Source organism: Squalius cephalus (assembly GCF_949319135.1).
Source record: "Squalius cephalus genome assembly, chromosome: 9".
In the NCBI taxonomy this organism is placed as follows: Eukaryota; Metazoa; Chordata; class Actinopteri; order Cypriniformes; family Leuciscidae; genus Squalius; species Squalius cephalus.
The window spans coordinates 8,919,212-8,945,824 of record NC_137130.1 but is presented as its reverse complement, the minus strand read 5'-3'; the positions used below and the strand labels follow the sequence as shown (position 1 = coordinate 8,945,824).

General features: G+C 37.7%; 1 protein-coding gene across 1 annotated transcript; it reads left to right on the top strand.

Moving 5' to 3' along the window:
* Window positions 1-256: 256 nt before the first annotated feature.
* ctdsp1 (CTD (carboxy-terminal domain, RNA polymerase II, polypeptide A) small phosphatase 1) lies at window positions 257-25,779 on the top strand. The gene is made up of 7 exons (XM_079881999.1): window positions 257-648; window positions 11,082-11,236; window positions 16,737-16,838; window positions 19,734-19,790; window positions 21,440-21,532; window positions 23,337-23,522; window positions 23,690-25,779. The coding sequence occupies exons 1-7, from the start codon at window positions 573-575 to the stop codon at window positions 23,816-23,818; spliced, it is 798 nt and encodes a 265-aa protein (XP_079738125.1). The 5' UTR covers window positions 257-572; the 3' UTR covers window positions 23,819-25,779.
* Window positions 25,780-26,613: the final 834 nt, after the last annotated feature.

Sequence of the window (26,613 nt, the reverse complement as noted above, 5' to 3'; positions counted from 1 at the left end):
AAACTTTAATTGTGCTGAGCTGTCTTGGTTTGTGGGGCCACCTAAGTTCCTATTGAGTATTAAATATGTTGTATTTGAACTGGTACTAAAAGAGATGTTCACAGGTAGCCTACTGATAAATGCTCTCGTTTTTCTTCTGATTCGTAACATACTTCACATCCATAAACTTTGAACCTTCGAAGTGGCTTGCATAGTTCTGTCTTGCCTGAGTGTCGTTTCCCCTTTAAGGCGAAGGGTGCCTTGAAACCGCCGAGTTCCATGTTTTTATGGTGAAATTGAGAGCAGAGCCGAACTCCATGTTGTGAAAAGTTATCATCCAGGAACTTAACTTTTTATTATTATTTTTATTTAATTTTCTTTATGTCGTATAACTTATAAAACACAGATATTACATTCAGCCTAATATGGTTTCGCATTATGAATGTTCTTAAGTGGTAAAAGTCTTTTGGAGTTTTGGGGGCATTTGCAGGGAGTCTTTTCTTTTTTTTTTTTTCAATTCAATCGTAGCCAGCCGAAAGATTTTAATACGGAAACCCCTTTTAAGTTGCGATTTTACTTGCTTTACGGATCTCATGGACCACCCGTCCGCATCGATCATCACGCAAGTGAGCAGGGATGAAGAAGCGAGTGCTCCTTTACGGGACAGAGGTGAGTTGAGAGAAAGTTTTGTGTCGGCACATGTCAAACTCCTTTGATGAATGTTTGGCGCGCGGCGGACGCTTCATACACAGCTACATTCTGTCAAAGTGTAGCATTGACTGGACTTTATTGAAAACTCAGTGTTCTATCAAACATTTCCGCTCACCAAAACACTACAAAAACGTGTGATTTCCACTTTCCAAAGTTGATGACAGTTGATGCGTCTTGAATGTGGATCCATTAAGTCCATTTATTATAATAATACAGTGAATACCCAACCCAACACATACAGTTAGCTTCATGTGCGTGCCTTAAACTCGAGATTTATTACAAAACAATTTTTATTTTTATATATAAATGAATGCGTTGAGGGGGCGTGTCCATGATGACAGTCTTCACTGACGTTTGAGGGAAGGCTGTAGTTCGTGTTTACCTGTGGTGTGTGGTGTTGTACATCAGCTAACCTCTCTGAGTCATATTATGTTTATGTATGCATATATCCCATAATAAATGACTTTGAGTCCCTCCTCAGGTGACAGGTTATCATGAGACAAGATTCCTAAACTCCCTTATCTCATCTCTGATGTTTAGATTGTCTTTTTGCAATGGTGACTGTCAATGCATGATTGTACAAGAATCGTTGTTTATTGTACTAAACTGGTGTAGTATGCGTGAATGTGCAAAAGGTGCATTACACCTTGTTAGTATTTCCATTGTACATGTTTGGACAAACCTGCGTATTCTTTATTGATGTTATTTTTTATGTTTTAGAATAATCATAAACTCATCAAAATTCTGAAATAAAACTGGAAGTGGTGGAATTTAATGGTTCAAGTATTTTTATTTTTTTTAAGATCATGCTATCAGTAAATCTGTCAATAAATAATCAGTAAATTGTCCAAACTTTTGACTGGTAGATTTATTGAAAGGTCGTAAGTCATAATGTCTCGGTAAACAAGATAGGCCACTGTTTGCAGGTCAAAGGTTAGATGAAAAGTGACCCTTTAATCAGTTATTGGACTTTTCGGGAAAACATTATGGCTACAACTTCATAAGGGAAGCAAAGGTCTTTTGCTTCTCATTGCTGATTGTAAAAAATTGTGTACAATTTCACAGGTTGCATTTTAGACAAAATATTTCGCCTCTCTGTGGTGTAAACAAAATGTGTATCTCGTCTGTCTTTTTTTGTTTGGTCAGTGATGAACATGCACTCCTGGGCAAAAGGCCAAGTCAAAAATGGCAAAATATTTAGGGGTCTTTTAATGGTCTTAACCATTTTTATCACAAATCACTGGTCAGGAAATTAGCATGAATTGCACAAGTACTGTAGATAAAGTAACTTAGCACAGAATAGCCTTCCCCTTTGTTTTCTTTAAATGTTTAAGCCGTGTGGGTAAATTTGCAGACAGCTTTTTACAGTCAGTGTTGGTGGCTTCAAACAGTTTATGAGTTGTTGAAAATTGTCTCCCGGTTAATTTGAGTTTAATGTGAGACCAAATATTCACTAGGGTTTAACACAGTGTTCTCAAGTCACTGATTTTCTTTGCTATTTGGTCAGGAGCATTGTCTTGTTGAAAAATGCCATATGATCATTACTTTTCAGTTGTGAGAAGCAAGCCATTCTGCAATATTCCCCAGTACTCCGAAGCATTAAATGACACTTCACAGTGAAGTAGCTCACCAGGACCAGCAGTTAAGAAAGCTCCCTACACATTGACACATCTTCCTCCTTGCTTCACTGTGGTAGAGAGTGATTCATTTATTATTATATTTCTCATCATATTTTCAAAGACACTGCTCTGGAGTATCACCATGCAACTCGTGTTTCATTATGACTCCACACACAACTTCCCATATTCTGCCAAAAACTTCATTCCGTCTTAGATGTTATTCTGAGACAGCAATGGCTTTTTAAGTAGTGCACTTGCTTAAATTCTCCTAATTTCCTGACCAATAATTTGTGGTTCAGACAATTAAAAGCTTAGTGTTTAATGAACTTAATGAACACAAGCGTGTTTTCTGCACGATGCCGACTACAGTGAGAGCCTGGGGAGGATCCGCTACGGGTAAAGCCATAGCAGTCTGCCTCTCTGCTTGTTTTTCCGACCGCTGTGTTTTTCACCAGCGCTCCTTTTTCCCCTCTTGCGCACACAGAGATGGAGATGGTTTACAGGCCTGTGTTTTTGTTAGAGATTTGAAGAAAACCACTCCCTGTAGCAGGTTCAGTACATCGCACAGATCATTTACCTAGAAATGCAACTTAATTTTTTTATATTATTTAAGCTCAAATCAAAACTAAATCATGTATTCATGCACTGTAATATAGGAAGATGTATTGTGGTTTAAAAAAACATGAAGACATGGTGCCTTTGCGATGTGCCTAGAGAATGTTGCTAAACTGGGTATTTACATATCCGCTTGCCCCTATGAATGTAAAAAGATTGTTTTGTTAGGCAATGTATGACGTGGTTGAAAAGGAATCAGGAGCATTTACTGACTGTACAGCCATGTGTGATATTAAGTTTCACAGTGAGTCTTTATGCTCTGAACATCCTTCACAAAACCATTTTCTTTTCCGAGCCGGTTTTAGCAGTTTTGGACTAAAAATGACTTGCGGCAATAAACCGCCCGGAAGTTTTTAATAAGAATTTTGGGCAATATAAGGAACTTGAAAAAAGCTGAGAAAAATGTTACCTTATGCAAATGATTCATGTGTGAAGATTCCCAATGAGTTTGAAGACACAGACACTAGATATGTTTCTATCCAAAGTTGCAATTTTAACTTGTGCACAAAATTGGAAAATCGCATAAAAACATTTGCAAATAAAGCAGAGTTTCTATCCCATGTGTTCAAGAGAAAGAAATGCCACTTCCTGTGCAATAAAAGTGACCCGCTGGTTAGTCCAGTTATCCAATCACATCCTCAGTTGAGGCAAAGTCACGTGAGCTTTTTTGTTTTGGGGGATTTATTTGGTAAATATGTTTCCATCGTAGTTTATGTGCATGTCTTCTTATCGGCAAAAAATGATCCGACTCAATTGAACACAACGTTTTTTAGAATTTATGCACATCTTGGTGTTTCCATTCAGCTTTTTTTAATGCAATATCCTATAAAAATAGGTTGATGGAAACATGGCTACTGATGAGATAATATAGTTGAAGGTAGACAAGATGAAGAAGTTTATTTAAATGTGAGTATATGCACATGGAAGAATAAGGTTGCATAAAAAACCATGTCAGAAATTGCATGCACCCTGATTCGCTGAGTTTGATTTGTTCATTGATAATCATTCCTTTTTTTTTTATGCTGAACTGCTGCAATGTATATACTAAACCTTCACCTGCATAATTTTTTGATTTAATGTTTTATTAGTATTTTTAATATGTTGTTGTTGTATATATTTTAATATTTAAAATGTAAATAAGTTGTATATATTTTGAATCTAATAATAATTTTTTTAGTTGATTCCTTCACAAAATAGAATGACATTTTATTTTTTACCAGCAGTGCTTGTAGTTTGTGATCAGATTGCATGGTTGATGTGTGGATTTTGTCATGGATTAAACATTTTTGAGTGTGCTTGCTTTATACATTGGGTCCTTTTCTTGGCCTGTCTATCAAAACTGCTGTCTCATGAACCGTGGGAAGACAGAGCAGATGCTTGAGTTGTATACGATTCAGATGAGTATTTTGTGGTCTTCGAGGCAACGGCTATCTGTGAGATCTTTTTAGACATTCATTTCTAAATATGATTTGCACAACATATTTGTTCTTAAAGGGGTGGTATAATAATACCCTTTTCACAAGATGTAAAATAAGTCTCTGATGTCCCCAGAGTGTGTATGTGAAGTTTTAGCTCAAAATTCCCTACAGATATTTTTATATAGCATGTTAAAATGTTCACTTTTTGAGGTTTAGCAAAAACACAGTTTTTGTGTGTGTCCCTTTAAATGCAAATGAGCTGCTGCTCTCAGCACAGGGGGCGGAGCTTCAAGAGCTCTTGTCCTTTTACCTCACACACACATGCTCTGGAAATGTCAATGTTTATGTTCAAACTGGAGTAAGACAATGATGGAGAGACTCAAGAAGAAGTGACAACATGTAGAATGCAACAGGACATTTCTGAATGGTTAGTTGATGAATTTAAGTAGCTTATGTGTGGTTATCTTCTAGTCATTGATTAGCATAAATCTCGGTCCCGGGGGCGGGGCTTATGTAAATTTGAGGGTTAGTGATGTCACTAACCTGGGAGGAAGCTTGTGTAGTCCCTACCATCCTTAAAAAACGATTTCTTTAAAAGCAAATATCTTCCTTTTCCCATAACTTTGCAGATGTTGTTTATGCTCAAACAGCAACATTACACACTAACTAAAGTTAGAATAGTGAAATCATAATCAACCCCCCTTTAAAGTTGAACCACATCAAAGTAACTCAATTAGTGCTCTGTCACGTCTGTAAACATGATAGCCATCGCGTCGTGTGTGTGTGTCCAAGAGGATGGTTCAGTTCTTCATGTGTGGCTTGTTTCTACATGCCCTGATGCTTAAGAGGAATCCCAGGATTTTCTTGTCTTGAGTGTCTGTATTATCTCATTTAGTAGGCACTATTACTACTTTCAGGTCATGTTGTAATGTTTGTGTTCTGTTTACAAGTTAAGAACTCCTGAAGGCTGCTACAAAAACACAATTACCAGTAGGAAACTCTGGATTTTCTTTGACTTCTGAGTTTGGGGTGTGTCGGTGTTGAAGGATCATGGTGGAAATTGATGTTATTCATAGTAAGTTATAATGATGAATGTTGACAGTGCAGTTTAGTTTGTAAAGCTCCGCAGTGAGGATTTGTTTGTACTGTTGCAAATTTTTACTTGCCCTGCCAATATTTTCATTTGATTAATCATTTTTGTTTTTGCTTTTTCCAAAATAATGGCATAGTGCTAAAAACGATTGATCGGTTTACAATTTTCAGCCCATTCTTACTAGTGCTCTTCCCGCCATTGAATCCACATTTTCACTGTTATATGGTAGGGGGTGCTATTACGCATCTTGTGAAAGGGTGGGACTTGCAGAATCTCTGGACCCAAAAACGGCAAAGAAGCGATAGAAGCATTGCTTATGCACATGTAAGCTAACATGATCATCGAACATTCAACAGCAAATAAATCAAAACTGCCTAAAGTTACAGAATGAAATGTTGATGCATGAAGAGGAAACGACTGTGAAAATTTGGGGGTCTTGATGGACTTGATCTACTCCATCTATGTTTTGGTCATCGTTCTGAATCCCATCTGGACGAAGTCTTTGACAAAAATGCGATTTTTCTCAGCTTTTTGTTCAAAATGCTGCTTTTAAAATGTATCCACATTCAAGTGCTGATAAAAAAAAAAGACTGCTTAAAGCTAGAATAAAAAGTTTTTGTTGTTGTTTAAAAGCAGAGGCTCTTTTCTTTCTTTTGATATATTGCATGGTCAAATATTCATGAAACAAAATATTCTGAGGGACCATGTAAATTTTGTGAAAAGAATCCAAACTGGCAACTTTTTTTTTTAAATGCTGGTGGGGAAAGAGTTAAAGACCATTTTAAATAAATTTGGCAATTTGGTCAAAACCTCATCTAAGCTAGCTGACTAGATACCTTAATTTGTTGACCAGTTTAAATCAGTGCAGTTTGCATCTTTGTACCAACATTGTCCAGTCTGTAACCAAAGTCCAAATGTTTATATTTTTATGGCATAAAAACACATGCACAAGATTAGTGAATGAATGTATGATGTATGTAATGTATGTTTTGGCTTCTGGCTCAAAACTTGCTCACTCCGGCCCGGGTCAGCTGGATGATCCTTACTTTTGAGCCCTGTTTGGTATGTATATTAAACTTTATTTTTTAATTTTACTGGTAACCATATAATCCAGTGCAGCCTTTTGCGGAAGAACTTCTGTGCTCCTATTGGTCAAAAGATGTGAGAGAACCCATCGTGGAGGACCGGAAAAAATGAAACATGCTAGTCTTTCTGTCGTTATATCGTGAAGCGCCGTAGATGCGGCATCGGTTGTCGTCCACTGTGACACACTATATGTGTGAAGATGAAATTATTGATTCTTGTCATTTTGAAGCTCATTGTCATTTACAAATCACCACGACACCCTATATCAAATGGATTGTGCCAAAATCAGGCTGATATCGTGTAGTCTGAAGTCTGAACCCGGTATTAAGGAATAGGATCCCTTTAAATCAGCGCATGAGTGACTTTTTTTCCTGGATACTGGAGTTATAGCCTAAACTCTTAAAGGGGTCATCGGATGCAAAATTCATTTTTATATGGTGTTTGCATATAAATGTGTCTTTGCAGTGTGTGGACACAATCATCATACAATGAAAAAAATCCATTCACTCCTTTTTTTTTTTTTAATCCTCAAAAAGCCTAAACAACACTCTCAATAATCAAGCCGTTTGGATTTTCTGAGCAATATGATGTCATATTGCTCCGCCCACGACCACTGACGGACTGTCCCGTATTATCATATTTCCTCCTCAGCCATTTGTATACTGTCTGCCAAGGCAGCACTTTATGTGTCTTGTGTGACACCCCCCATAGAAGAGAGGGGTGGGGTGAGAAGTTCCTTATTATCATTTAAAGAAACATGCACCGAAACGGGTCGCTGTGAACAGAGCTGTTTGCGAACCGAGGAGGTAAAAAGATTGGTTTGTTTTACACAACCATTGAGGAATTTTAACCAAAGTATGTTACAAACTTTACATGAAGACCCTAAAGAATCATACCAACTTGTGGAAAACGGGCATCCGATGACCCCTTTAACGTGTATCTGGCCACACAAACACCCAGACTGCTTGTGTAATTCAGTAATCGTCTTCTTAATAGCTTGGTCTTTGAGCTAAGGAACATTTTAGTACCTGGATTAATTTGGGTGTGCTGATTAATGCGCCGACATAGAAGATATGTTACTGGATAATGTTGTTTACTGAGGCTTAGCTTTTAGCGTGTCCCGGTGAAAAGTGTGCCAAGACATTGTCCAGAACTATCGGATACGTTTTCGGAATGGAGACAGAACACCTGTTCCTCATTTTGTTATAGTATACTGTATTTTTAGAAAGGCAGAGCTTCAAAGCTGTGCCCTAGTCATTTCTCCATGTTTGGGATTGACAGTGGCCAAGGCTGCGTTGGCACGTCTGCATGCATTTGCCAAATATTCCTAATATTTCAAAAATATCCTTTTTTGTTAATTCCTGTGTTGGAAGGTGTTCCGGCCTAAGAGAAGTGGGTCAGTGGATGTGGTCAGTAATCTGAATCCCTCCCTGTCTGCGCGGCATTGTGGATTATCTCGGCGTGGTGTTCCCAGGCCTTTGCCATTCTGTACCTGTTTTGTTTGCACGTGAAACATGATCTGGCTGAGGCGGGACACAATGAAGGCTCAGTGTGTGCCTTCCATTGCCTTGTGGCGGCTCTTACTTCACTTCCTCACACTTCCTGTTCCTATTTTGGTTTGGCCGGGGCACAGTGCAGCAGAGTTATGGGCCAGACATATGGCTGCATTCCAGGGAGGTTGTGCGAGAGGGAGAAAGACAGGGAGGGAGAGCGAGTTCATTGGGGCCTCTAGAGGGATTCTCATGCTCTCTGAGTTTAATCCAAGCGGCACGACTGTCATTTTACAATCTGCTCTGTTTGTCTTGTGTTTCCTTTCTGGTACTGGCCGCTTTGTGTCATTAGGCGGTGGGTGGGTTTGACCGCATTTGTTGAAACTGAGATTTAACTAGTTTATGTAAAAAAAAAAAAGTATATTTTTTTGTGATTGCAACAGATATATTAATGAATGCATATGCATATAATATAGTGAATGTATATATGTTAGTTATGCTGTACATTATAAGCAAAAAAGGGATAAACCAATTGGCTTGTTACCAATGCAAGATAAAGGTGTTTTCATGACAAATAATCAGCGGGGCAAATATTGCGATGATTTATTTTTAATTAATCGAGAGAAGCAGAAATCGTGCAGCCCTACTACCTCCCTGTACAATTTGTAGAAATTGGTGGCACCAATATTACACTTTCATAAGTTGGTCTAGAGCTCTTCATACTTGTGTAAAGTATGTGCAATGTAAAATCCGCTGTCCTTCTCCTCCAAGGGGTTGGTGTGTAACAAGTTGGGAGATTGTAACGTAGGATCACATGTCACGGCCGTAAAGTCAGTCGCTGAGTGGCCTCTGTCCGTCGGGATTGGAATAGCATGAAGATCCTCTTTAAAAGAGATCTAGATAATCCACCCTTAAGTATGTGGGTAGCAACTGATATGGTTAGAGTGAAAAAGCTGTAGCCCTATTATCAGCTCTGGAGATTTCAAATGTATTCAGCCCTCTGGCTCATTACAGAATACCAAGGAGTCAAGTTTTCCTTAGAATTGTCTTTGCTAGCTACTCTCTGTTTGATCTTTTTCTGTTTACAAGTTCAAGTTTGTTGCTCCAAGCTAATAGGTTACAGCTTTTCTGCCTTTCATCATGGTGTCCATCAAGGTATCACATTTACGGCATGAGATAAACATATGGCTGAGCCATTCCCTCCTGTCCCGCTCCGGGAACACAACAAAGTTTTGTATGTATATAGAATGCAATCTCTAACCACTGTCAACAGCTGCCCGTGGGTGCTATTTAAAGCCTTCTGATGTGTAATATCAGAGGAGTCAACGTGAAGAGATGGATGTGGTTTTCTTCACAGTCCCTATGATTTCCTATGAGTCCCTATGAAGTCCCTATGAAGTCCCTACGGCCCTTTTCCTCGCATTTGTAACCTGCCACCCTTGTGTCCTGTGACGGAATGCAGGTGTGCTCACTTAGCAGTGTTTCACAATTACGGCCTGTCAGATTGTCTGGATATTTCCAAAGGGTCATATTCATGGTTAGCGTGTGAGCTACAATTGACAAGTCAATGTACATTTCATGTTTGAAGGTCAAGAGACGTATTTTATGTCCTGATGATAGGTCGGCAGCTCATGGCATATATATGTGGCTCTTATATATATATATATATATATTCTTTGGGTTAAGTTTGGTTTTAAGGGCAACTTTTATGTTGAAGGACATGTCAGAATGGAGATAAATCTAATAGGCTAATCTAAATTTAAAACAAAACCTTCAGTTTCTGATTAATTTACCATTACAATAATGCTCTCAGAGTAACTGAATGAAAGTATAATATGTTCTAACTAACTTTGTTTATGATGACTTTGTTTGATACATGAGCTTTAAGTTTGAATTTTGAACGGCATGCTTATCCTCCCTGTTGACAGCTGCCTCGGCCGCCTTGGCCACAGCCTAATTTGTCAAAGATTTTGTCTCGCAAAGTCCAGCTTTCGTCGCTGTTGTTCGCTCTTGTAAGTTGCCCAGGGCTGTGCTCTTGCCCCGAGCCCAACATAGATCCATAATCACGTGGATTCCCTGTAATGTGTCACTATTCATGGAGACTATGTCTCCGTCTGCTGTATTTGGTGACAAATATCTTGCTTATTAGCAAACAGTAGACATGGGGATTTAGAGTAATTTAGTTTTTGAGTACTCTTAACACTGGATTTTAAACTATTTGATGTCAGAGACCCCTGAATATCATGATCCGCTTTGCAAAGGATTTTCTTTTTGAAATGCTCATTTTTTCTATTCCAAAATTTTTTCTACATCACTTTTTACAAAACATTTTGTGCCAGAGCAGTTTTACAGTTAACTATAGAGTTAATAGTCTTTTTTAATAATAATAGTCTTTTTTTTTAGTGGTGCAGAAGAAGTATGCAAAAAGCAGTTTGACATCCTTTCCCTCCAGTTTTTCCCCAAACCATGCCAGACTAAAAAGCATTGTTGTTGTATGTCGTATGTTGAAGCTCAGAGTATGGAGTAAGTTTTTGGGAACTCATGGGTGTGACATCCATGTGTTTCCTATTAATAAAACCTTCACTCCACCCTTTTAGAAATTCATAGACACCGTTTCGTTCTATACAGTTAAAACACCAAATATGCTAAGGCTTTCAGTGAAACATTTTACAATGTAAGTATCCTGCTTGTCTTAATCAATATTTCAACGTGACTTTGGACATATGCTTTGGATTTGGCCTTAATTCAGGGTAGAGTTTATTTTTTGTCAAATTACTAAGATGCATCATTGGTAATTTCATTTGAAGGTTGAAAACTCATTGTTTCTGTGCCCTCACAGTTTTTGTTTCAAGGTTTCCTTTTTGTTTTGTTTTTAAATTCTGATGCTGGCACTCAGCTGTTTAGATATGTTATTTAAGACCAGTCATTACTGGTCATTTATATGTGCATTTGAGTACAGTCATCTTATAATGAGCATATATATATATATATATATATATAACGATGCAAAGATATATGATGGTGAACAGCAGGGTAACTGTTGGTATGATATGTGCTTCTCATTTCCCAGGTACCCCTCCACATGCTGCATCCTCAACGAAGAAACCCCGCAGTCGTGGCATTTTCCACAGTCTCTTTTGCTGCCTTTGTCATGATGAAACGGATCACGTGCCCGTCAATAACAATGCCCCGCTGCTGGTGGAAGAGAACGGAACCATCTCAAAAGTAAGAGTTTATTTCAGTTTTGTTACTTTCTTCTACAACTTCTTATTTTGACGTCCCTCTGCATCCCCACCCTGTACTCTCTAGCGTTTTCTGAATACTGGCCAGCCCGTGGTTAACATAGGCGAGAGCCACATGATCAGCTGTGATAGTGAGGAAACCAAAACCTCATGTTAGCTTTTGCGCAATTCTTTTCCTGTTTACGAGGAGGCTCTCATAGTTGAATGTACCACAATTAGAATTGAACTAATTTGCATTCATGTAGAGACCCTAAATGAATGCTGTTAATTTATTTAGAAAAAAGAAAAGCTATCTGTCCTTAAAATTCCCAACTAATTGAAAGGTGATCTGAAGAGATGGCAAAAAATTTTCCACTCATGATTTCATTAAACTAATTATTCAGGAAAAAAAAAAACATGGCCGTGAACAACTACGAGCAGATCGGATGTCAAGACGCTGTAGGTGTCAGGTTCAGATTTATGCCTTACTTCAGCTTTTTATAGTGATTTGATACACCAGGGGTTATTTGTCACGTCTCTGAAGCACCAAAATAAATCGGTAGGTGTCCTGAAGGCGGGCTGAGTGCAGGGTTCAGTGGAGTCTCAACCCCTCTGTCATGTCAACGTGCACATTGCTGCTGGTGTCTCAGGCAGGCTGTGGGCTCAACGAATCCCTTCAGCCTTGTAAGCCCCCTTTGCAAACGAAGATCTCTGACTGTTCTTGCAGGCTTTGTGGAGAAAGCAAACATATGGGAGAATGTCTGAAGTGTTTTCCTTCTTCTGACCTTTGCCAGTGTTTTGGAGAACGGATGTCTTTTGTCGAAAGCAACATTACCAAATACTTGGAATCATCTTCCTTTTTTAAAAGCGAGCACACAGAAGCAAACATGCCCGCTGAACTGTGCTTTGGCCATTCGGAGATCTCTGGACAAGGAGATCCTAAAAAGGAAAATCAGTCTTTGGAACATTCTGCACAATTGTGCACAGAACAAGAAACATCTATTGGTCAAAACGCCATCAAACTGAATGAAGCAGATGGACTTTGCATTGAAAATAGTCAAATCAATGGTGAATTTTCAGATCAGTCTGGTTCGTCTGGATATAGCTCTTTGTTGGACAGCTGCTCTGAGCACAGTGAGTGTTTTGAAACAAGCAGTTCTTCAGTTGACTTGGTTGAAATATGCCAAAATGATGAACTTTTAATTGCATTTGTGCCAAGTGATCAAAGTGAGTTTTCTGAACACGATGCAGAACAGTTAACTTTATCTGAGATGAGCCTTGAAGATTGTGAGTCTTTTCAACAAGACGATGCAGTACAGATAATTTTAACTGAGATGAAATTAGATGATTGTGACTCTTTTGAACAACATGATGCAGAACAGTTAAACTCATTTGAGATGAGCCCAGATGTTTGTGAGTCTTCTCAACAAGACGATTATGAGTCTTTTGAACAACATGAGGCAGAACAGTTAAACTCATTTGAGATGAGCCCAGATCTTTGTGAGTCTTCTCAACAAGATGATTATGAGTCTTTTGAACAACATGAGGCAGAAGAGTTAAACTCATTTGAGATGAGCCCAGATGTTTGTGAGTCTTCTCAACAAGACGATTATGAGTCTTTTGAACAACATGAGGCAGAACAGTTAAACTCATTTGAGATGAGCCCAGATCTTTGTGAGTCTTCTCAACAAGATGATTATGAGTCTTTTGAACAACATGAGGCAGAACAGTTAAACTCATTTGAGATGAGCCCAGATCTTTGTGAGTCTTCTCAACAAGATGATGCAGAAGAAATAATTTCACCCGAGATGAGCCTAGATGATTGTGAGTCTTTTCAGCAAGATGATGCAGAACAGTTAACTGAGTTAGATCTTTGTGATTCTTATACACAAGTTGATGTTGATTGCTCACAATTTGATCTCTTAGATTATGAAATGCTTTCTGAATGTGGCACAGAATATCAGGAACAGTACAGCAAGTGTGAAAACAGCAGTTCTGAAGATAACTCATCTGATCAAAATGATGTAGTTGAACTAGATTCTGAAGACTGCGAGACATCTAAACAGTCCGAGCCTAACAATCAAAACAAGCTTGATGAATACCATGCCACACATTTTAAATCCCCTGAACTTTGTCAAGACTCTAAAGAAAGTAAGCCATCTGACCACTGTTTGTCCCTTGAGCACACACAGCATACTGGGCAAATGGACACCTCTGATGACAGAGTTCTGCTAAACGGTCTAGATGATTGCACTTGTTTGTCGGAGACTTTTAATTGTAGCTGGACCTCCTCGACTGAAGGATATCAAGACTGTAACCAACTCTTTGAACACAGCGAATCCTCTGTATCTTTTAAGGCTTTAGAACAATGCACAAGCTGTGGAATGCACTTTGAAAAATGTGACATCCTTGAACAATGCACTCCCTCTGTGCCCACTGACCATTCTGAGGGCCCATATCAAAGCAGACTTGCAGAAAATTGCCCAAAGTTGTCAGGAACACACGACTCTGTTTTTTACAACATTGAAGCAAAAACCAAAGAGAATTTGCCTAATCATAGTAGCAGAACTGAGGGTAGGAAACCATCTGAGTGCGATGCCATGTTTTCTGGATCAATGGAAACTTTTGAGGCTCGCTGGCTTTCTCAATTTCTTACTGATCTTTTAAGGCATAATAAGGAGACTTCAAGTATTGCTGCTGAAATTAGTGAGTCAAATGGAGAGGTAGAAAAACCTGAAGTTGTAGATCCTAAACCTGAAGTTCAAGCTTTGGATAACTGTAGGAAGCTCTGTAGAAAGTGTGACGAGCTGGAGAAAGGGAAATGTTGTAATGAAGAAACTCTTCAACCTTTTCAACGTGGTGATGATGAGGAGGCAACGTTTGAACTCCACTCAAATGTGGACATCTCCCTCGATGCAGTGACCACAGGAGCAGGTTCTTCAGATGAGTCAAGCGAAGAGGAGTACTGCGACTGCATGGATGCTAAAAGTCAAAGTAGCTCTGAAACCGATGAATCATTCAAAAGTTTTGTTGATGAGTCTGAATCGTTTGAAATCTTCTCAGATCAACCATGTGATAAGGAAAACCTTCGTGCAGAGGATGATGAGTCCTCAATTCATATACTACAGCCAGATGAGAACCATGAAGAAGGTAATAAGAACTTTAACATGTATACACAGGAAAATTTAGATGCTTGTGAAGAAGCATGTGAGATTGATTCTGTGCGACAAGTGACAGGAAAGGAAAGCAATAAAACATATGCTGAAGCATTAGCTGTTGGACTCCCTATTGATCCAGTTCAAATCCATGAATGTGCCAAACCAGACGAGGGCTGTGGAACTGACGCTTATGGGCCTGATTTTATTGACGAGAGTCTCACATTGTATTCTGAGGGCAAGGGCAATGATCTTTGCGACATAAATGAAGAGGTTGCTGAACCCCATGTTGATATGCATGTACAAGTGTCCTGTGTTGCAGCCGTTGAAGGTTGTGAACCGGAAGAAGTGGTTGAAAATGCTTTCAACAATATATCTGGAGATGTTACAGGGTCCTGTGCTGTAAAGAACACATTTCAAGAAGTTGATCCTTCAGAATCACCTGAAGAAGAATTGTTGGAAAATGAGGACAGTCAGAATTTAACTGGGTTCAACAGCTCTGAGAACAAGGAAATCATACAAGATCTCAGTTCTGTGGTTGAAATTGATGAAAATGGGGAGACGCACCCTGACTTTGAAAATGAGGGGGGTCATGGACCTTGTTGTGGAGAGATTGAAACAAGTGAAGATGAAGAAACAGCCCTTTTTTATTTTGAAGATCTTGTGAGATGTTCTGAGGAAAGTGACAAAGGTAAAGAGACGACAACTGCGGATCAACTGCTCTCTTGTGCCTTTGAGGAACAGTCAAACACAGAGACAGACTCTTTTTGGTTATCAGATGGTCAGCAAGAGGCCCATACCAAGCCAAAAGAGACCTCTGGGCTCCTTCATCCTCCTGGAACAGATGATCTGCCTGAGGAGAACAAACACAATGAAAAATTAGAGGAACTTATACATCAAGTTGCTAGAAGTGAGGCACCTGAACAAGACCAAAAAAAGTCAAGTGAACAGAGTGATTCTTATGAGGACAGTGATGTATCTGAAGATGAAGAGTACCCAGAGGACTGCGATTGTGAATTCTGTGTTCCGCCCATAGATCAGGTACTTTTTTCTTAGGAGAGGCACTTGTTGATTGATTTTAGGAGTTAAAAGCATGTTTTAAAAATCATCAATATCTTATATGCATACATTTGATGGTACAATGTCAACGGATTTTGCTTGTGAAGGAATGTATTTGAATTAACTGGTATGAAGTCAGTAGCAACAGAACTAAAATAAGACCCCATGCTGGGCTCTTATTCCATGTCATATGTTATGTTATTTAAATCAGTCATCTGTACTCTCTCCCATTTGTAATGAATCCGGAAGGCCGCGCAGGTCTTGAGATACTCATTCTGTAAGCATAGGACAGAGACGGTTTCAGGCTGTGTGTGAACTGTGAGCAGCTTTGCAATTCCACCCCAGCTGCAGTCAGTCACTTGATCTTCCTCTGCTTATGGAATGCTACTGCTAAAAGAGCTACCTTATGCCCCCTTTTGGATACTCATGTCTATAACTAATACACCCAGTTTGGGATGGGCTGTATGACCAAAATCTTATCATGGTGTATTTGCATTTTGTTAATTGTACTTTACCATTCAGATGTTTTGGGTCAGTAAGAATTTGATTTCTGCAAGGACAAAATAATTAAACAGAAGAAGAACACTGAAGACTAAAAATGCAGCTTTGCTAACAAAGGAATAAATTACATTTTAAAATATATTAAAATAGAAAACGGTTATTTTAAATTGTAATAATATTTCACAATATTACTGTATTTTCGATCAAATAAAAATCATAAGAGACTACTTTTAAAACTTTACCCCAAACTTTAGAACAGTAGTGTATATATTATAGTTTTTTCCCCCTGGAAATACAATAAGGAAAAAATGTTTATATATTAAATAAGACTTTTTTTTATTTTATTTTTACAGTCCAGTGAATTCAATATTTTACAAATTATTATTTCTTATTTTAACAACAAATGAAATATAAGTTTGACATTGTCTAATACCTGGGTTAAAATGAAAGATTCAAACAGCTAAACTAGTCTTATAAAACAGATAATTGCGTCTTTAAATTCTGGACACGTCACACTCAGTGTCTTGCATTTTTCCATGTGACTGTCTACAAATAGCTTCCCATATAAACGTATAGAATATCAAATAAAATCTTCCAGTTGACTCACTTTACTGTCCATCATACAATACATACCGAGGCCAGAGACTTTTTATTTACACCTACTTTTGAGTTGCGACCCACCGGTAGAGAAACACTGACCTATACTGCATTTTTACTGTAAAATAGCTTCTTGTTGTAAATTTCAACTTGGCTACTTATTTACCAGTGTCCTTGAAATGTCAATTACAGGTCCCAGCCAAGCCACTTCTTCCACAGATAAAGTCTAAAGATGTAGGGAAGATCTGTGTAGTCATTGATCTGGATGAAACACTAGTCCACAGTTCATTCAAGGTAAGCCAATGTGTTGAGCCCTCTTTTTTCATCAGTTTATATCTGGCAGCAGGTGTGAAGAAAATATATGTTGTTGGCAGCTCAACTAATATCATGGCTATGAGATACACTTGACTCAATGTTATAGATAGACATTTAACACCATTGCGTGCATTCACATCATCACAGACCTTAAAGCTGAAGTGTGTTAAAATGTTTTCCCCTGTCTGAGCGTAAAGAGAGAGTTCACCCAAAAAAGAAAAATCACTGTCATCATTTACTCGCCCTCATGTCATTCAAAAATGGTATGACTTATTTATTTTGTAAAATACAAACCAAAATGTTTTGAAATGTTTGTGTTTTTTGTCTATACAATGATAGTCAGTGGGGTCCAGTGTTGTTTTGGCTGCCTGTGACCTTCTTTATAGGGGCAAAAACCCTTAAAACATTGTTCAAAATGCATGCTCTGCAGAAGAAAGACAGTCTTACAGATTTTGAACAATATGAAGGTGAGTAAATGATGACATAATTTCCATTTTTGAGTGATCTGTTCTTTTAATATGCTTAGACAGCTATAAGTAAGCCTTTTAGGAAGATGATTTCCCTGAAGCGTAAACACTGTGGCTCTGTGACGCTATAGGCCCTGATATACTTTAAGACTCAAGGGAGGGTTTATGAAACCTGTTTTAGTCTATATAGTACATATTTCTTTTGAAATACCAATTGGTGATAGTAGTGGTACAGAATGCTTTAATGCACATTTTTTGCTGTTTTACATTCCTATTTTTAAGTGACAAATTTCTGTCTCTACTGTAAACTGATGGTTGCCTCATATGGAAGCATAGAGGAAAAACACCTCCAGCATGTTAATGTTAACAACTTTTTGAAGGCCTAATGCAATAGTTTCAACCAATGTAATGTTCTTTTGCTATGTAATGAAAAATAATTTTGCATTGTAAAAGAACACATTGAGTGTCTTTTACAATGTGCTTGATAACTAAGAACACAACAGAGTCATCTTTGCCTTTTTCTTTTTAGATACCAGACAAGTTATTTTCCAACCTTCAGAGTTAGCAGGGGAGTGTACCAGTGTAAATACACATGCGCTTATTTGAGCCAATGGAAAGCATAGAATTGTCTAGATAAAGTGCAGTTTTGCTACATTTGGTTAAATGATTCTGTCGTATCGCATTTAGTGTTTGTTTTTACACGCATGCATGCACTTGGAGAAAATGTGGCAGCCCCTGATTTGACTCTTTATGGAAGTTTTTTTTTTCTCTCTCTCTCTCTGGCTGCATGACATCATAAAGATGCTATGTGCACAATTTGGGGAAGCCAGGAAGAAAAGGAATGTTTTCCTCACTGGAGTCTCAGCTGTGACTGTTCTAAAAACTATAACTACTCATTGTACTCAAAAGTGAACTTGTCTAAGGCCCTGTTTACATCTGGTATTAATGCGCTTTGTTCGATCGGATCACAAGTAGACAAGGGAGACATTCCAGGTCAAACCTGGAGTTTTAATCAGTTTTTTTTTTTGGTCCACTTTTGACCACTTCTGTTCTGATTTTTTCGTGAGGAGGGTCTATAAGGCGGGCTTTTTCAGATCTTTCGATCTAATGTATGAAATAAGCTTGCACAACAGTCAATCTTGTCTGGCTAGCGCGCTTGGTTTATGTTTATGCATTAGGTCCGTAGTCGAAGAGTAGGCGTGTTTTGTGGTTGTTCAAATGCATTTGATGCTAAATACAGGTGTAAACGGGGTCTAAAACGTTTTGAGCTTGTCCACTTTCGACAACTTCCATAGGTAGTCAAAAACGCATTCGACCGATTTAGCATCGTCAACTTGTGTTCCGATCGATGACATAGAATTTTAATACTAGGTGTAAACAGGGCCCAGGTGTATTGAGTGTATTAAATGTAAGCTGTCTTTTTTTTAATTGCAAATGGAGTTTGAAAGCTCACTGTTAAAGGAACACGCCGACTATTTGGGACTTTAGCTTATTCACCGTATCCCCCAGAGTTAGATAAGTCCATACATATCCTTTTCATCTCCGTGCGTGCCATAACTCTTGTCTGACGCATCCCACCGCTAGCCTAGATTAACACAAAGACTGGAGGTAAACGGCTCCAGCTAGCATACTGCTCCCAATAAATGACAGAATAACGCCAACATTTTCATATTTACATGTTGTGATTTGTATAGTCACAGCGTATACAAATAACAAGGTCACATGAGACACAGCCATCTGATCTTCTAACCGTATACATACTGGGAACTATATACTCAGAAGGTGAAGCACTTCTATTTGGGCGGAGTGATTTAAAAAAATAAGAATTTATTTAAAAAAAAATAAAAAATATTTATAAAAATGTATTTACCCCCATGTTGTTCCAAGTCTGCATGCTTAAGGTTTTTTTTTAATGTGGAACACAAAAGGATACTATTTTGAAAAGTCAAATCACAATTTATTTTTTTTACTGTAAAGAGTCGTGTTCCACTAAAAATGAACAGCATACCGGTTTGGAATGACTTGAGAGTAAATAAATAATGGCAATTTTCATGGTTTGTGGTGAACTATTCCTTTAAAGTCAGTTAGAAGTAAAACAAGTGTGATCCTACAGCTCAAGACAGCATAATGTTACTTCATGCCACATCTGTGAATGTAGGTCACACTGTCCTGACATCTCTATAACACATAAATGTGATTATCTCAACATTTGAGATTGAGTTTCTAGACCTATCTAAAGACCACTCTTAGGGTCTGTGGCAATATTCTGAAAATGACTGGAGCCTGATGGATGTTTACACTTCATGTCAGTCATTGATACAGTCACCTGCAAATTCAATACAGAGTCATCTTATTTTCTTTTGCCTGCAACAGTTAAATCAATTTTAATGTGTTTTTTCCTTCCCAGCCGGTAAACAATGCTGACTTCATCATTCCAGTGGAAATTGATGGGACAGTACATCAGGTGAGCATAATCTGTTCTCATGCAAAGTTGTCCATGGATAACTGACAATTGGAAGGATATGCTATGACATCAATCCATCAATCGGAAAAAAAAGAAAAGAAAAAAGATTGATTACTGCTTTTTCAATCATGAAAAGTGTTGATTACCACAGTGCCAAGATCCTCAAAATATGATGATCCCCTTGTGAAGAATCTGATTCCTAAAATAGAATTATTTATTAATAAGTTAAAGAAAAAATTATATAAAAATATATATCATTTATACTGTGTGAGGAAAAAATGTCATATATTATTGCACTGAAGCCAAAGTAAATTATTAAAATAATATCTGGTAAATATTGTGTTTTATATCAAGTGCATCTTTTTTTGCTAACCACTGTTAATGTTAGATGTATTTACGTGAAAATGATTCTTTTTTTCCACAACAGATTTATTTGGACAGTGATTTCAGTGATACATATTGTTCAAAATCGAGAGCAGCTGTATAGTTATCTTTCCACTCCTAAAAATCCATTGTCGAATTTTTATTTATTTTTTAGAACCCCCTAGAACCCTTTTGCTGCCCCGGTTGTTCCATGGATTAGTGTTTGATCAAATTGATGTATTTACATGTTTTCACTCTGGTTGAGAATTGTGGCCAATCACAGCCCTTTATCCGCATGAATGCAGTGGTGACTCAGAGCTATGCAAATAGGTCTAAAGGACTGTCAGCATTGGTCCTAATATGACGAATGTGTAATGTTTCACTTCTGTTCACTGTTTTTCCGTTGTCTGCTTCCTTTGTACATGCAATGTACAGAATGTAAAGAATATTGCTTTTTCCCCACATGGACTAAGTATATATTTTCTATATCATTTCTATTCTTTAAAATAAACAACTGTGATTACAATATCAAGAAAAATAATCATCAGTTATGCCTTTGTCATAATCATGCCTGTGACCGCTATTATTTGTCTGTCTGCTGTCGCACCGTGTTTTCTCCTCTGTTTACCTATTGCCGCTTAACACGGGTGTGCAACCTGACAGTATCATTGCCATCTTGGCTGATGGGTCAGAGCAGCAGGTGGCTATTTCTGTGTCCTGACGAAATGGAGAAACACTGACTGGCTTCTGAGAAGTCATTGGCCCCATCAATCTCTCTTCAGAGCGAGTCTCCTGCTCTCTCAAGCTATGACAGTACGATGCTTTGGCCCTTTAAAGGCCAACAGCCCCAGTTACACCAGGAGACTGAAGGTGTCTGACAAACAAGGCTTAGGCCTGTTTCAAGTAATCCAGGATAGGCTTGGGATGTCAGGAAAGCCTATTCGGGATGACTTGGTTCAGGAATGAGACCACCAGCTTCATAAACAAGCTTGGCTGACCTAGTTGTTGGAGTAAAACAATCCGTTTTATTGCTGCTCTTAAAATTGGGTTTATAGTTCTACGGTCACATAAAGCTCATCGTTATATGAAGCATCAAGATGCAGGCTAATATAAATCTTATTTATTCAGTAATAAATCTTAGCTGTAACTTTATAAATGTGACCTGCTTTAGTGCCATTTTTTCTAGTGTGCTGGCGTTTTTTTTTCCCTAGATGTGAATTTAAAACTTTGAAGTAATGACACATTTTAACCGTTTTCCCCCCCGTTTGTCTGCCTTCTGAATGTAGGTGTATGTGTTGAAGAGACCTCATGTTGACGAGTTCCTCAAACGGATGGGGGAACTGTTCGAGTGTGTGTTATTCACTGCAAGCTTAGCCAAGGTAAGAAATGCAAAATGATTTTTGCACTATGCAAGGTATTCAGCATTAAATTTGATATGAAATAGGATTTAACATCACTTGCTGCTTGTATCAGTTTTATAGATGGTTACAGTGTTCGCACAGTTATGGAAAACATCCAGTTATTTTAAAATGGACTTTCAAACCTGTAACAAGATAAATAACTGTGTGTGTGCCAACTTTTTTGATAATAAGATTTATTTAGTCGTGCCATTGCATTAGATTTTTTTTTTTGGTCTGTTTTCATGATAGTTGGTGAATAAAATAAAATCTTAAAAAGTCATTAAAAACCACACACATAGTGTGGTTTAAGCACATTTTTGTTGTGATTAATCGCACACTTACCGTGAAATTATGTATACGCCATTTATCTTGTTTAACACATTCATTTTGTCATCATTTCCTATATCCAGCAAAGTAAACAATCAGATTGAAGGGCGATTCTCACAAAACTGTATTTTCTGCAAGCTTCAAGGACACCTTGGAGACTCCAAAAAGACACAAAATAACCAAATGATATAAGGAGTCCATACATTTCTATTATAATACATTTATGCACACCAAAGTACCCATGAAAAAAAAAACTTTACAGAATTCATAGTGTATGTGTACAGACAGAGTAACAACAAAGAGCTTGTTATCAGTTTAGAGTAGACGAGTCAAGCTGCGATACCGAACAGGACCACATGGAGAGGCCAAAAACTCCTAAATCAACCACCTTGACTTGACTGCATAAACCTACATAAACGACTACTAAACACAGCAACATGCACTTGACAAGTCAAACATTATCCTTGGTGTGTGTGGAAAGAAAGCAAATGAACTGAAATGTGTCTGTACATAAATGCAGTGTGTGATCAGTGATCGAGAGCGCACATACACGATTTGTTGTTTATGCATCAATATAACAGACTCTCACACGCTTACTGTACGTCACTAAAATTGCGCTCTTCAGAAACAAACCTTGTGTTTTAAAGCAAAGCACATACTGGAATGAATAATTCACTAAAAACGCAATGCGAGTCTCTGATATAATCAGCCTGGCCTTTACATTAGCGCTGCTTTGGACTGATATTTTGAACAAATTGGATTACTGGATCACTGAAAACTTTGATCTAAAATGGTCTGATCACAAACAGAGAATCAGAATCAGGTTAAAGGGTTAGAAGGAGGAAATGTCCTCCTACCAGGGTTACAGGTGCTTGTAGATGCTCAGTGTGATAAACTCCCGACTTCTAAGATCATCTAACTGCGTGACGTAAATTACATTAATGACACAGCTTCACATTCTTTTTCCAATTTATATGCGTTAATGTTAAGGATTTTGAAATAAATCGCACACGTTAACGCTGACAGCACTAATAGATATTAATATAATAATGTATGCATGTGTGTGTGTGTGTCTATATATCTTATGTCGAGATATCGCGGTTTTTAAAATGTGACTATATGTATTGTTGATGTAAACGATATGATTTGCGATATAAAGTTAAGTTTTATATATAAAAATAAAACGTATAATCTGTTTACGTAATCCAGATTACATGTAATAAATTACTATCCAGATATAATATAATAACAAAATATAATTAAATGGGACTGTTTAAATGAATGACGATTTCTTAGCCTACTCAGGAATTCGACATGGAATTTCAGTAGTCATTGGTTCATTGGTGTGAGCCTTGCATTTTACAAAGGAGTTAATTTGTTTTTTGTTGATGCGTGGCACTTTTTCCCTCCTCTGTCTAACCGTGTCCATCACATTAATGTGATTCTGTTTTTCTAGTATGCCGATCCTGTCTCGGATCTGCTGGACAAGTGGGGAGCTTTCCGAAGCCGTCTTTTCCGAGAATCTTGTGTGTTCCACCGTGGAAATTACGTCAAGGACCTAAGCCGTCTAGGCAGGGATCTCAACAAAGTCATCATTGTGGACAACTCGCCAGCCTCCTACATCTTCCACCCAGACAATGCTGTACGTTACTGTCTTTCTTTGTTTTTTTTTGCACATATAACTGCTTTGGGTCTGAGGATATAGTCCGTACAGTGCTCTTAGCCTGCTAAAGTTTATTAGTCAATGGTTTGTCGCTTTGTCCCAACATTCATATTGTTTTTTAACATGCTCTTCTCTGTCGTGTTTAGGTACCTGTTGCCTCCTGGTTTGATGACATGTCTGACACAGAGCTGCTGGATCTCATCCCTTTCTTCGAGAGACTGAGTAAAGTGGATAATGTCTACACTGTGCTCAAGCAGCAGAGGACTACTAGCTAGTGGACACTAAGGGCAGCTGTCACTATGGGGCCATGGAGGCTGCTGGGCTCGGAGCACACCACTGCTTCCCCCTAACAGGACCAGCCACTAGCTCAGTCCTCGTCACCTACCCAGAATTCCATTCACATGATGTTTGATCGAGAAAAGAAGGCGAATGACAGAACTGTGAAGGACTGCTTTATCCATTACAAGCATAAAATAACAAGCTCATTGTTTTAACACTCGAATGGGTGAATCTCAGGAAAGCTGACAACACCATATTTTACCCTGAAGACAAATAATAGAAATAAGAAATGATATTTTGCTTAAGGATAATGAAAAAAAAAAAATTGTCCGTTTGTGATAATATTTTGACAACTAAGCACATTCCCACCATGATGCAAAAAAAGCAAACTTATATTTACTGTAATGTGTAAACAAACAAATATGATAATATATTTAAATTATATTGTATTTATATGTTATGGTTGTATTTGTTGTACTGCCTTTAATGCTTATTGTTTATGCTAGAAGTACTCTATTACAGTTATGAAAATCACCATTGTGAATGATAACGGAAATCACAAAAAAGAAAAAATTCAAAACGTAAAATGTCCAGATGCATCATGGCAATAATGAGGGAAAAACTTTTTAAATCTCATGAAAACAATTTCACAATGTCATACAATATGGCCGTTTTCTTTATGCAAATATTATTTTGTATTTAGTTTTCATTTGCTTTCAGGGGTAAATGTGGCGTAGGCTTGGTTTCGGAGAGATTCACCAAAAGATGCGTCTTTCCTTCTTTGCAACTCTTTCATTTTCATTGTTGAGGGAAGCCCTGTTAAAATGAATCAAGTTGATTATCCTCTTCGGTGGGTGATTTCAGAAGATTTGTGTTTTAAGATAATGACTTCCTCTTCTTGAGTTTATATCTTGAGTTGAGCTTCCCTCATTCCCTGTGTTAAATGAGTTTACCTCAAGATCTCAAGCGAGGACAAAACCATAAATGGCAATCACATGGAATAATATGCTGTCTTTTTTTTTTATCTAGACAAATTTATTGGACTCTCACACAAGCATTCATTATCCCTTTTATTTTTCAAAAATCATGTTTTCTTTCTTCTCCATTTTTATTTCTAAATCAACATGAAAAAGAATCATGATGCAATCAGCCACACTTGAAATTCAAGTTTCACAAAGCAACAATTGTAAGAAAGGGAAATTGGCCCAGCACCTGTTGTCGCACGGCCCGTTTTCACTCTGAAGGTTAAGCTAATGCACCTTTTGAATTGTATACAGTATGCTTTTTGTGTCTAATGCGAGGTCCTTCAATGTGGCCTTAAAATTACTGTAGCAAATTTTTGTCAGACAATATCAAAAGTGGTCTTATTTACAAAATCAGTTTTGTCTGATACTGTGTAGTTCTAAATTCATAACAGTATGCCATTTGTGTGTTTATATTAATCAAAACAAGTAAAGAATACTGGAATCGAACCATGATTTGTCAGTGGAAACGACTTGTAATGCCTTAACTCTCCATTAGATCACTAAAGCTGTTAGGTGGTTATTGAGAAAGTGATTTGGGCATTGGCGTGAGCATGCTGTAACGTGGACTGGAGAGCCCCGGTTAATGTGCAGTTGACGTGCCTTCTTGTTAGTTGTGCCATTTAATATGGATGGTTTTCCTCATGGGGATCGCATACTTGCTCAGCACTATCTGAGTTGATTGTTCTGCAAGTGCCAATGTTGATGTTTTCGACACAATGGTGATGATGTTCATGTGTACGGGAGAGAGTGGAAAGATGATGTTATGGTTTTTAATACTTGTGTTTTGTCCATTTTTCAGTGTTTGACTTTTAAAATAGATTTGGGGATGGCGGAACACTTGCCATCTTTCTATATTTGTGATATTAATGAAAATAGTGCTGTGCCATGGAGAAAAAAAAAAGATTTTGTTATTCATAAAAGCTTAAAGAGCATCCTGAGTGTTGAATATTTGATTCTTAAAAAGCACAATTCATCTCCTCTCCCTTTTGTACTTGAATCTCACCCTGTATTTTATTCTGGTATTATTTCCAATAGTATTTGATGTATAGTAACATGGTTTGTGTATTAGGTTATTTGGGTTGTCTTCTACAAATAAGTTAAGCTATTGAACTTAAATCATCATTAATCAAAAAAAGCCTTTAAAAGGTATTTTTACTTTTTAAAACCAATTAACAGAAAAATTAAAATACTCAATGTCACTATTTCAAAATTTTCCAGCAACACTTTACAATAAGGTTCCATTTGTTATTAGTTAACTTGAAGTAGCTATGATAAATACTTCTAATGCAAGTGGTTAATGTTGATTTCAACATTTAGTAATAGGTTTTTAAAATCAATCATCCGGCAGACTTTTGCTGACAAATAAACACAAATTTCTCAGTTCAGATAACATGGAGAAAGAGTAAACATTGTTCATTTACATATACTACTGACATTGTATCAGTACAATGAGGGTTGAAAATCAGAGGATATTGGACTAATGGGACCTTGTATTGCGACGTGTTACCAAGTTTCATTAAGATCCACTTTCCTGTTTCTAATATCATGAAAACAAAAACACATGAAACTTCAGTGAAGATCAGCCTATATTTACTGGGTACATAGTGTCTTTCAACATTTGAAACTGATGATACAGTCATGTTAACTGAATCGCATGCCTGACGTGGTACATTCTCCGAGGTCTAACTAATCATCAATCTCAGAAGGATTTCTCACACTTGTCTGCTTATGCAACTGGACCAACCCAGGTCCATGTTTTTCAGAAG